The 13088-nt window shown below is 49.9% G+C and overlaps 1 protein-coding gene across 1 annotated transcript in view; it reads right to left on the bottom strand.

Moving 5' to 3' along the window:
• The window catches only part of RASGRF1 (Ras protein specific guanine nucleotide releasing factor 1), an 89755-nt gene that overhangs the window by 16967 nt on the left and 59700 nt on the right, over positions 1-13088 (bottom strand). Inside the window, exons 16-20 of the mRNA XM_065412236.1 lie at positions 11518-11643; positions 10154-10324; positions 8910-9016; positions 7851-7963; positions 5316-5376 (exon numbers count right to left, since the gene is read on the bottom strand). Of these exons, the coding sequence (XP_065268308.1) occupies positions 5316-5376; positions 7851-7963; positions 8910-9016; positions 10154-10324; positions 11518-11643 (578 nt within the window). The remainder of the gene's footprint in view (positions 1-5315; positions 5377-7850; positions 7964-8909; positions 9017-10153; positions 10325-11517; positions 11644-13088) is intronic.

The raw sequence follows: 13088 nt of genomic DNA on the forward strand, positions 1-13088 counted from the left end.
TCAGACCTCCTGTAACACGGTCGTCCCCTTTAATCCAGGGCCAGGCCTGAACGCTGCCTCCTCAGACCTCCTGTAACACGGTCGTCCCCTTTAATCCAGGGCCAGGCCTGAACGCTGCCTCCTCAGACCTCCTGTAACACTGTCGTCCCCTTTAATCCAGGGCCAGGCCTGAACGCTGCCTCCTCAGACCTCCTGTAACACGGTCGTCCCCTTTAATCCAGGGCCAGGCCTGAACGGTGCCTCCTCAGACCTCCTGTAACACTGTCGTCCCCTTTAATCCAGGGCCAGGGAGATCAGTAGCCAGCTGAGGCACGTGCTCTTGGCAACCCAGGAAAACACAGAACGTCACCGTTTCCCTCTCCCCCAGAAAACAAGCAGATTCTCTATCCTCCCAGCAGCCGGCAAGAGGGGATTTGGCAGACTGGGTAACTTGAACTGTCAAGGCCGTCAGGAAGTGAGGAACAGATTGTGCCAGGAGCAATCCAGGCTAGAGACGTGGTCAGTGCCTGACTGGGGCCTCAGCCTGAGAGAAGTGCCGTGATAAGGAATTTCTAAACCGGTGATTGCTGCGCCCCTGGCTACTGTGTGGGGTGCAAGGCACTCATGCCCCTGCTCGTCCTCTGCATGGCAGCTGGCCTGAATCTCCCTGGGGAAAATAGTCTGTGCCCTCAGCTCACACCTTCATGGGCATTAGCTGCCTGAAAGGGCATAGGAGAGGCAAGGCAAGGCCAGGCCATGTCCCCCCGGTCCCTCCAACGGGCTGGCTGTGGAGCGGAGAGCATAGTGCATCCCCTGAAAGCGTGGTGGGGCCACCGCTCTGGCATGTGCTCCCCTGGAGGGATTCTGGATGACTTTGCTGCAATTCCTCCTGGTCGCTCCCATGTGCGACACAGACCCCGTCCAGTCCCCCAGCATGCCAGGGGGTGCCTGCCCCATGCCCACAGCCCACCCTCTTACAGACGAATGTGTGCCAAAGGAAGGGCTTGCATTGTCCTATCCTGCACAGTGTGCCATGCAATGTTAATATGGCCTTTGGTCTGAGCAGTGCCCCAGCTCTGCTCAGGGAATTAACAGCCAGGCATTCTTTGCTGCTTCGGCACGTCTAGTCCTGGCCTTAGTCCTGTGAGTATCCGCAGCATGAAGCAGAAGGGGCACTTGTCTAGCTGCTGGGGGGAAGCTGTGTACCTTGGTCAGTCATGGCAAGGGGTCAGCTGTGAAGTGGCCTGCGCATGCAGGGGGTGTGAAATTCAAGGCTGCTTCTCCCTTCTCCCATTCGTTGTTTCAAGTGGATGTTGATAGAGCTCTTTGTCCTCAGAACAGGAACAGAACCTCCCAGCTACTGCCCAGAAACCAAACACTCCAGCAAACAAAGAGACTTCAGAACGGTGTCTGGCGTTCCCTGTGCAAGCAGACATCATGGGGAGGAGGACGGGGAGAGACGCCCTCGAACACAAGCTGAATTAGACCCGGGTTCCCTCCCCGACAGAAGCACTGGAGTGTGCTAGCAATCTCCTAGGCTGCTCAAGTTAAAATACCGGTTGGCTCTGCTGAGCAGCTGACTTCAGCCTCATTGACAGCAGCAGGCTAAAAGCCAGCCAGGTGGAACAGGAGTCAAGAGGCTAGTTAAAGTCTGCTGCAGGCCAAGGGGAATTGTTCTGTACAAATGGGTTCCAGGAAGAAAATATGTCAAAGTGGATTTTCTTTGTGAATATCTCTAGTGCCCATAGAGTCAAGGAGGCCTATCAGCAGGCCTCATGCCAGCCAAAGTGGGGCCAGACTATCCAAATGGAGGCCACAGCAAACACTTTACACTACAAGATAAACAGAACTTTCACAACTTTGATACCTGGGAAGCTACTAGAGCAGCGGTGGGCAAACTACAGCCCATGGGCCGGATCCGGCCCGCGAGCTGTTTGAAGCCGGCCCTTGAGCTCCCGCTGGGGAGCCGGGTCTGGGGCTTGCCCCCTTCCGGCGCTCCAGCCGGGGAGCAGGGTCGGGGGCTGCTCCACACAGCTCCCCGGAAGCCGCGGCATGGCCCTGCTCCAATGGCCTCCTCTGGTGCTCCAGTGGGAGCTGCAGGGGCGGTGCCTGCGGACGGGGCAGCGCGTAGAGCCGCTTGGCTGCAGCTCCGCTTAGGAGCCAGAGAAGAGACATGCTGCTGCTTCCGGGAGCCCCAACCCCCTGCCCCAGCCCTGATCCCCCTCCCGCCCTCCGAACCCCTCAGTCCCAGCCCAGAGCCCCCTCCTACACTCCAAACCTCTCATCCCCAGCCCTACCCCAAAGCCCGCACCCCAGGCCGGAGCCTGCCCCCCTTCCCGCACCTCAACCCTCTGCCCCAGCCTGGAGCCCTGTCCCGCACCCTGAACTCCTCATTTCTGGCCCCAGCCTGCACCCCCAACTGGAGCCCTCACCCCCTTCTGCACCCCAACCCCAATTCCGTGAGCATTCATGGCCCCCCTACAATTTCTATTTGCAGATGTGGCCCTCGGGCCAAAAAGTTTGCCTACCCCTGTATTACAGCAATGTATAAAACATTCAGTTTGCGAATACCTGGCGGATGAAGGGGTGATCACTAGCCGCCAGCATGGATTTACCAAGACAAATCATCCAAACTAACTTGATTTCCTACTTTGAGAGTAACTGGACTGGTGATGGGGGAATGCGGTGGACATAATATACCTGGACTTCAGCCAGGCTTTTGACACAGTCCCACAGGACATTCTGATAAGTAAGCTGGAGAAATGCGGCTGGACAGAACTACCATTAAGTGGACACGTAATTGTTTAAACAACCGCAGACAAAGAGTGACTATTAATGGAATGACGTCAGGTTGGAGGGAGGCCTCAAGTGGGGTTCCACAGGGATCTGTTCTGGGTCCGGTGTTATTTAAGATCTTTATTAATGACCTGGATGTAGGACTAGCGAGCACACTGATTCAGTCTGCAGGTGACACAAAGCTGGGGAGAGGGTTGCCAGTACTTTGGAGGATGGAGCTAAAATTCAGAGAGATCTGGATAAATTGGAGAACTGGGCTATTGACAACAAAACGAAATTTAACAAAGACAAACGTAAGGTGCTCCACTTCGGGAAGAAAAACCAAACGCACAAATACAGGATGGGGGATAACTGGCTGGGCAGCAGCACGGCTGAGAAGGATCTGGGAGTTGTGGTGGATCACAACCTCGACATGAGTCAGCAATGCGATGCTGTTGCAAAAAAGCAAATGCAATTGTAGGTTGCATTAACAGAGGATCACATGCAAGTCACGGGAGGTGATCGCACCGCTCTACTCGTCGCTGGTTAGGCCTCAGCTGGAGAACTGTGTCCAACATTGGTCACCAATGTATAGAAAGGACGTAGAGAAACTGGAAAGGATCCAGAGGCAAGCGACAAGGATGACCAAAGGGAAGGAATGCAGCCATACGAGCAAAGGCTGAAGGAACTGGGTATGTTCAGTTTGGAACAGAGGCGATTAAGGGGGAGAAATGACAGCAGTCTTCAGATACGTGAAAGGCTGCCATGGAAGAGTGAGAAATGTGTTCTCTTTTGCCACAGAGGGTGGGACAAGAGGCAGTGGGTTCAAACTACAGCAGAGCAGGTTTAGATGAAATCTCAGGGAAAACTTCCTCACTGTAAGAAGGGTGGGACAATGGAACAGAGGCCTAGGGAGGTTGTGGAAGCTCCTTCACTGGAAGTTTTCAAAAGGAGACGTCTGGAGCCACCTGTCTGGGATGGGTTAGAAACAACAAATCCTGCTTCTTGACAGGGACTAGACTAGATGACCCCACGGTCCCTTCTAACCCTTTGATTCTACAGTAGGGACAAAATGTGGAAATGCTGCAAGGGACGAAATTTAGGTGAAAACTCAAGATGGGCCTGAACCAGAGCCCTGAATCGGAACATCCTGGAGCTTTGTATCTGTGCAGAGTTCAACCTCCAGACCCAGACCTGGTCTCAAAGTCCATGGTTAGGGTGAAATGGAACCTCAAATCAGAACAAGCCCAAATGACTGAGTGCGCATGTTTAACATCCAGAACGCAGCGCTGCCAACTCTTAGGAGTTCACCGTGAGTCTCGCAGCACTTGGTGTTATTCTTAAAATCCCAGCTGCGGGGATCAAGAGACTGCACAAGAATCTCCACATTCTTTGGTTTTTTTAAAGTAAGTTTCTAGCCCTCATGATTGTAGAGAAAAGCTTGAAAACGTGAAGTGAATGAGCCCTAAAGAATCAGAAGCCAGAAGGCAAATAAAAAAGACAACATTTACTATTTGGATAAATCTCCTGATTTGTAAGCTAATCTCATGATGTTTGGGACCTGATTCAGGATTTTTGAAGGTGTGGGGCTGACAATACTGAACTGGACCCAGTCAGAATGAGCACTCAACTATCGATACATGTTACATGTGTCTGGGGATTTGCCAGCCCAGGAGAAAAGCCACCCTTTGGTGAACTGAAACCCTGACGTACGGGGGTTGGTTATTTCAGTCCAGTTCCTGGTGAAACCTGGACACAAATTCTGCAGACATGAAGAGAGATGTGTGACCAACTCCCCATGCACTGTGCTGAAAGTGTGCATTACCTTTCTGTGGCTCTAGGGGAGACTGGTCAGCTGTATCCCACTGGGGTCAGTTATGCCAATAATTCACAATCAGTAACTTCTTGGATGAAATTTCACTTTTTTTGCCTGCGAGCAGATTAACTTTTCATGTGTGTCCATTATTTTAATCTGTGCTAGGAATAGGTTTTACAATTGTTTTACTCTCTGATCCAATTACAATTAGTTTTATTTCTTGGTTAGATAGTTTCTGTCCCAGATTGGATGAGCACAAGACCCCTTCCACTAGAGGTACTTGTGTGTGTGAATTTAAAATTCATTGTCTGAAAATACTTGCACAGGGGACTTTGAAATCTGCTTTCCATGAATGTGTGCTAGTGAAACACGACTAGTGCAACGTTCACGGGAAGCTAACACAAAAGGCAAAGCACAGGCACACAAAAACATTCAAGCATTAATTCTCTAGACATTTTGTGCATTATTTACCCAGCTTTAGCGCCAGATGATTCACAGGGTAACAGAAAGCTGTAGCTTAGAAAACAGCCTAAAGAAAATAATCTGTTGACAATCACAAAGGGACAGGGTTACATGACAAATCGGGCAGTTCAAATAAAGCACTGCTGGAGGGGTTACAAGCTGATCAGACTAACATACATCTAGGCTATGCAAAAACTGACTGGGTGTCTCATAGCAGAATATTAGTAATTCACTCTATCAACTTGATGGTAATTAAAAGAAGTGAGGGGAGAAAAGCATTTACCATCTGTATGATCTCCTCCAGTGTTATCTGATTGTCTCCTGGATCTTCCTGAGTCAAAGTCCTATGCAATGAAAAGGCAGTGTTACTTTAGCTGAAAGAACAATAGGTTGTATACATTTCTTGGCTCTAGAGCAGTGGTTCTCAACCGGGGGTACACAGACCCCTGGGGGTACGTAGAGATCTTCCAGGGGGTACCTCAACTCAGCTAGATATTAGCCTAGTTTTACAACAGGCTCCATAAAAAGCACTAGCGAAGTCAGTACAAAACTAGTTTCATACAGACAATGACTTGGTTATACCGCTCTATGTACTATACACTGACATATAAGTATAATATTTATATTTCAATTGATTTATTTTATAGCTATATGGTAAAAAGGAGAAAGTCATCAATGTTTCAGTAACAGTGTGGCTGTGACACTTCTGTATTTTTATCTCTGATTTTGTAAGCAAATAGTTTTTAAGTGAGGTGTAACTTTGGGGTTTGCAAGATAAATCAGCTCCTGAAAGGGGTACAGTAGTCCAGAAAGACTGAGAGCCACTGGTCTAGAGCATAGCTTTACATTTAGAGCTTCATTCAGTTGATATTTTGATAGAGTAAACTTTTAGGAGTATGGAAGAAGCTGCTTCTGTGGAGTCAGATTTGTCACTTTACTTATTTAAAAAGAAAAAGTTAATGCGCCAAATTGCGACCTCAGATCCCTGTGAGTCCAACTCCCACTGGGGTCAGCAGGGGTCTGCAAACTTAGCCGTGCACACTGAAAAGGGGTGAGCCAATACTGTCCTGTGGGAAGTGGTGAGGTCTGTGTCTCTTTCCCACTGGTCTCCGTGGCTATTCCACACCACGGCCTCCCGTTGACTTTGGTGGGAATGCCACATGCTGAGTGGCCGTAGGCTCAGTTCCTGAACACGAGCAGCGCCATCCTAATGTCAGTCAGCACAATTACTGAACAGAGGAAGATCCACAGGCTGCCTTTGTTAACTGGCACACCGTACGGACGGACCTGCTCATGCTCACAAAGCACATGCCAAACAGTGACAGCCGTGGAGGATGGGAACTGTGTGACTGGCTCCCAGCCCCAAGAGTTTTCTAGTTAAGGCTTTGGGCCTGCAAGTCCTCGTGTGCAGGGAAGCAAGGCATGCCGGGCTGCTGCTTTCCAGATACAGAGTGACGGGAGACTGTCCCTGGTGCAGAGAAGGTTAAGCATGAGCACCTATGCACCGAGGCAGCAGCACGTCTCAACCCGCCCCCCCTCCAGCCCCTGCACACTTCTCTTCATTGTGTTGGAAATGGGCAGCCCTTAGCATGCTAAGGAGGCCCTGGCATGGCTCAGTCCTGCCATCAGGTATTCCGGCGCTGACGGCTCCTCCTGCACAGAGTGCCACAGCAGTCAGCAGGACTCCCTGCAGGGACAACTCACCGTGCTGCAGTGCAGGACTGGCCAATAGGTCTTACTGTGAGGATCCCTGGGTCTCGAACCCGGGTCTGTGGGTCCCCAGGCAGCCTGTGCAACCACCATCCGGCAGCTGGTTAGTAACTGGTGGGCTGAGTGGCCAATGGAACCCTGGCCCCACCAGAAGCACCGCCCACAGGTGTCCTGATTGGAGGAGCGCCCGGCCCCGATTGAGCCAGCTGCAATATTTAAGCCAGAAGGAGGCATAGGAAGTTGTCTGGCCAACTGGGTGAATTCCTGGCTGGCTGCTACCTTGGCCCCTGCCGCCTCGCCTCGCCTGGCTCCCGAGCCCTGCTCTCCTCACTTGTCCTGGTTCCTGCCCCTGGTCTCCGACTCTGGCTCCAACCCTTGGCTTGACTCTCTGACTCTGGCTCTGCGCCGGACTCTGACCACCCAAGCCCCAGTCGTGACACTTACTCCTGCTGCTGATGCTCCCTCCTCAGGGTTCTACCAGCCGTCAGAGCGGGTTGTAAGTCCCACTTCTCTCCCTCGCCTGTGGGGAGCTGGGTGCTGGGCGGGGCTGGCAGAAGTGGTGTGGGACTCTGGAGATCATGGGGGGGCGGGTGATTAATTTCTATTCTATTTATGCTGTTGTTGGGTTATCTGATTCAATTGGGGGGAACTGAAGGGTCTGTTTATTTAGTATAAGCTTTTGTGGGTATTCACCCACGAAAGCTCATGCTCCAATACGCCTGTTAGTCTATAAGGTGCCACAGGACTCTTTGTCGCTTTTTACAGATCCAGACTAACACGGCTACCCCTCTGATACTTTATTTAGTATGTTGTTCGTGGAGTATTGAACGGTGCCCAGGGCCCTGCTCTTTTACTGGAGCTTGTAAAAATCTAAATATATAAACTCAGACTGGGCAGGGAGTAACTTGCCGCTCTTACAGCAGTGTCACTGAACAGAGAATCTGGCCCATCTTTGATGTTTGCTTCCCGAATCATATAATCTAATTACTGGTAAAACTGCTCAGAGAACATACTACTCCCACTCCATCCTGGGTGAAAGCAGGTAGCAGCTGCTAACAGGCAGCATAATGCTTTGGGAAAACATGCATTCCCACTAATAAGCCTTTACCTTATAATATTGGCTGCTGCTTTTCTCTCCTGGGTCAGGAGCTCAGGATCATGGATAACTTCTTCCAGAAAGCTGATCACTTTACATTTTAGTTCATCATTGGTTTCAAAGTCCTGCCAAAAGTATGTACCATTAAAGGGTTTCACACATTTTATTCAGATTATAGCTCATTACAAGCAGGTACACTGTCTTATTTCCCTTTAAAAACCTCTCCACGATTAATCACTATGGTATCTCTGCCTGCAAGAAGAGACAGAACATGCTGTCTGCTCCTCCTAAGGAAGAAAAACAGCTTGTCCTCTTGTCAATTACGATCTGCTCCTGCTGCAGAAGAGCTTCAAGAGAGGCATTTGAAAGGGAGGGCACTGTACTCACTTCGTTCTTTGCATTAGCATCATAAACGGCGTCTGGACAGAGCAGAGTTTGGGGCATGATTGTTAATAAACTGCACGGCTGCTGCTGCTCCACACTCTACCACAAACAATGCCAGCATCGAGGGGAATGGTGCCACAGAGAGCTGAGCAGCCGTCAGTCCATTTTCATCCCTAACATATTTTACTAACCTCTTCCCACAACCCCGTCCTCTCACACACAGAAACCCAGCCCACTGCTAGGACCCAGCCTTGTATTTCTGTACCCGGGTTGGAAAAACCATGAGGATTCTGGTGTTTTGGATGCTCTGCACATGTTACATTGCCATAAGGTCAGGGACTGTTCTGTTCGGCATCTGCAGCTTCCTCAGCCTCCCCTCTGCAGCAGGTGGGAGCTTTTCTCGACTTGTGCAAATTACACAAATACGGGAAAAGGCTGATGACCAACATGCTCAGCCAGTAAGTGTATGGTGGCATTCACCCCCAAGCAGAGAGCCCATAGAAGGCCTATTAAGGACTGGAGGGGTCCAGTGGGCCCTCTGCACTGGGTGAATTTCACCGTAATGAACAGGCCGGCTCATCGTCCCATTATTGTTCAGTAAAATCTCATCCTATTGCCTCAGCGCAGCCTCTTCCTCCCACAGCCATAGAGACGCAACCATCCCTTTGTCCCAGGGCTACCAAGTACCTGCGAGTGTTTGGAGACCCAGTGGCGCAGAACATTGAGCACTCTGTTGGTTGCCGCTCTCCTTATCACGAACTCTTTGTCCCCATTCCTTTGGTCAGGGGGAAAGCCTAAAATCATTGCAAATAACTTAGCACATATACAATTATTTTAGGAATTACTTAAAATATTAACAATTTAACAGAAATAATGTGAAAAAGCCCGAATGGCCAGTTACCACTCTCTTAAGTTGAAAGGTCAACTCTGAGAACTAAAGCTGTCTGTAGGCAGAGGCTCTGGTTGGGACATGAGAGAGCTGTGTGCATTCAAGCACTTGGATTTGTGTGTGCAAATAAAACCGCACATGCAAGTGGAGACTTGGCATTTGCACATGCCAATGGACGGGTGCAATACAATACACCGAGCATCATCTGCACAGGGCTAAATTGTCTGGGACCCTTTTCTCTCAGAGTCCATCCTTCCCTCTGTGCCCAGCTCCCGCACATGTGAGCAGCCTGTATGTTGAAGCTTGGCACCCCCCCATCCCTGCGGTGGAAAGGCTAACGAGCATTCCTGTACTCAGGTGCCCCTGCCGAGCGCGCTCCACCTGGCGCAGTGGAGTTTAAATGGGCGAGACTGGCCACAGAAGGGGGCGGGGAGTTTTCCCAGGAACAGGGACAGCGACTGCCCCAGTAACAAGGGGAGCTCAGGCTGAGGCAGTTGCTAACCTTTCCCTTCAGCCCCGTTTGAGGCAGTCGGACGTGACAAGCTGCACACGAGCGAAGGCCCTGGAGGGCTGCGGGGCCGGGGAAGCGCTGCTAAAGGCTAGTGACAAGGGGACTGTGAATCGGGCTCTGAAAAGGACTCGAGGAGTGAGCTGAACGCCCGCCGGGAACAGTGAGATTGCCCACAAGTGGGGGCTCATGTTGGGCACCCAGGGGCAAGAGACTCAAAGCTACCATGGCTCAAGCCCAAGCTGAGGGCCAGCCGACCACCTGGCCACTGGTCTCTTTGGCCGGTGGTCACTGGAGCTGCTGCTGCATGATCTCCTGTGCAGTGGGTCGTCCTTTGGTCTATTTTTGTAAGGGAAGCATCCTATTGAATAATATGGGATGATGCTGTATGGGAAACAGTAACCAGATACAGCGGTGATGGTCGCCCTATAAATAAACTCTTTGTACCGTACTCCATAGTTGTGTAGCTCACGTTTCTCTCCAAGTGGGATAACTCCAACCTGCCCCAAGCTACAGAGCATTGTTTTCCCTCACCTGCACTTGCTAATGACATCCTTCGATATTTCTCCTTGGTCGGCGTGCCTTCGTTGGCTCCCGCAGTCGCTATCGCAAAAGCGGAAGCAGCTGACAGGGCACTGCGGTTATTGTCAAGCTCCCGGCAAGACGTCATAACGACTCCATTGTTATAAGAAAACAATGAGAAATCTAGAAAAGGAAGCAGGAGAACAATGTCAGGCATAGAAGGGAAAGGTTGTCTCCTCACCTTTAGGTTAACCATTTAACATTTAACCATTTTCTCATGGGACCAAATGCTGCCCTCGGAAACGCATGAGCAACATCCCCAGAATTCGTTGCACAACTGCCACCTTCTCAGCTTTAGCAGGGCGTAAACCAAGAGTGTTCTACAGAAATTAAAAACATCTATCAAGGGAGAGTTTACGAGAGGATTCTATCCTCCCTCTAGGCTTCATTAAACATCTCACTGAACGATAGAGGTCTCTAGTCAATCCTGCAGAATGGTTAGAACAAACAGAAAGATTTTCATGTTCTCTAGGCGTTTCCCCACAAAGCTATACAATACTTACTTCTTGTGTGCACAGTCTATTATTCTCACAAATCTCCACACACACACACACACACACACACACACACACACACACACACACACACACACACACACCCCTTTATGGGATGCAGGCCTAGTTTCCTCCTTGGGACACCTTGCACAGCATAGACGTTTGAGGCGGACATAAACGATGATGCAGCACTGATGCTTAGGCCTTGCAGTTCAGAGCCCAGGTTGAATGGCTTCACAAAGGGACTCTGGCTAACCCAAGTATCAGGGGGTAGCCGTGTTAGTCTGTATCTACAAAAACAACGAGGAGTCTGGTGGCACCTTAAAGACTAACAGATTTATTTGGGCATAAGCTTTCGTGGGTAAAAACCTCACTTGTTTCTGAAGCACACTCCAGTTGTTGCTCAGGTTGCTAACACCCTCAGAAAGGAGAGGAGAACTATTAATGACAAGACACTCAAAGAGCGTGGCTCCTAGAGTCACCCCAGTGCTCACATCAGCACAGGAACATTCACTGCAGAATGCATTGCAGCCCTGGAGGAAGGTAATCATCCACCGGGCCAGAGCGCAACATCTGCAGGACACAGGTGCAACTAGACAAAACCCTACCCCCGTCACCACTCTTGCAGAAAAAAAAAAATTCAAGAGAAAGGTCCTGCTTCTCTTCCCATATGCACCAGTTTTACACCAGTGTATTTCCATCGACTTCAGTGGAACTTCTCCTGATTTACTCCAGTGGAGCTGAGAGGAGAATCAGGTCCAAAGAGTGAACGTAGCTGTGCAAATATCCCAGGTGCTAGATGAGTTTCTGCACACACGTTACCTGATGAATTTTTGCATTTGACGGCTTTAGGAGTAGTTGGAGATTTCGTTGGCGAGGTCTCCGTTTCTGCTTCATCGCTCTGGTTTGGATCAGTGTCTGACTCCTCCCGAACTGATACCTCGGAACCTGCAGAAAACAAGCAGCTGGTTCAAATTCCCCACTTGTAACTGTGGATACTGCAGCAAAACAAGGCTTGGAAGCAGGTGCGAACCAGCCACATTTTAGCTCCTTCAAATCTCTCTAACATCCAAAAGGGAATTGCTACCCTGCGTTATTCACACTAGAATCAAAAGCATCAACGTTCTGTTGCCTGAGAATTATTTTTGATTTTTCTTTTGTCCTTAAATCAAAAATGTTTTGCACAATTAAACTGGTCACTGTCTGACCTGGGTAACCCACAAGCCTTTACACAGCTCGGAAAGTTATTCAGCTTTTAGTTGCCACATGCCACGTAAATAACTTCAGCGGACCACGTTCACGGGTTTGGGAGCTCTATCCTGGAGTGGCTGGTCAGGTTCAGGCTGTTTATTGGTGGTGAACCTGGTCACAGAACTGCTGAGCAACACAACAGCCTCTGCAATTTAAACCTCGGTGTAAGGTCCCTGGGATGGAATAGATGGTTAATGGTGTAACGCGGGGAATTTATACTGCTCATCCATTGAGAGCATCATGCCAAACCACTAAGTATAATGGGAAGTGGGGTTCCATGAAGCATATCCTAGAATGCACCCCACTTGTACATCCCAGGCCATCTCAGAATGGCACCACCTGGGCCTTTGTTCTGCCTCGCTCAGGGCCTCTGATTGTGGGCATCCAATCACCAGTGGGTACAGTTCAGGGACCCAGGTCAGAGTGCACTTTGTACAGTCAAATGATAACATTTGCACAGAGATGATGAGGAGTGTGCGTACAAATGAGAGCGCCCTCAGGACACCAGGGGCCCTAGCGCATATCTGACCAATGGAACTTTTGCTCTTGTTAAACATGTAAACACTTTTTGTGGTAGCTTCAGAGTTCAGGACGGGAATGTCTGGTGGTGAGAGCACAGGACGTGCCCAGCAAGGGCTGGAAGGCTGCATGGCTGGGTGTTCACAACCCATGTTAAAATGGGGCAGATTCTAGGAGGCGCATGTGTTAATTGGGAGTAACTAGTTAGAGATCTGTCCGTCTCTTTCTTAGCCACTCCCTTTCAAACAACATTTTCTGGACTTTTGAGGCCAGATTCTTAGCTAGTGTAAATCATAGAACCGTAGGACTGGAAGGGACCTCGAGGGGTCATCTAGTCCAGTCCCCTGCACTCTAAGTATTATCTAGACCATCCTTGACAGGTGTTTGTCAAACCTGCTCTTAAAAATCTCCAAAGAGGGAGATTCCACAACCTCCCTAGGCAGTTTATTCCAGTGCTTAACCACTCTGACATTTAGGGAGTTTTTCCTAATGTCCAACCTAAACTGCGCTTGCTGCAATTTAAGCCCATTGCTTCTTGTCCTATCCTCAGAGGTTAAGGGGAATTATTTTTCTCCCTCCTCCTTATAGCAACCTTTTGTGTACTTGAAAACTGTTGTCATGGC

The sequence above is a fragment of the Emys orbicularis genome, chromosome 10, assembly GCF_028017835.1.
Source record: "Emys orbicularis isolate rEmyOrb1 chromosome 10, rEmyOrb1.hap1, whole genome shotgun sequence".
Taxonomy (NCBI): domain Eukaryota; kingdom Metazoa; phylum Chordata; order Testudines; family Emydidae; genus Emys; species Emys orbicularis.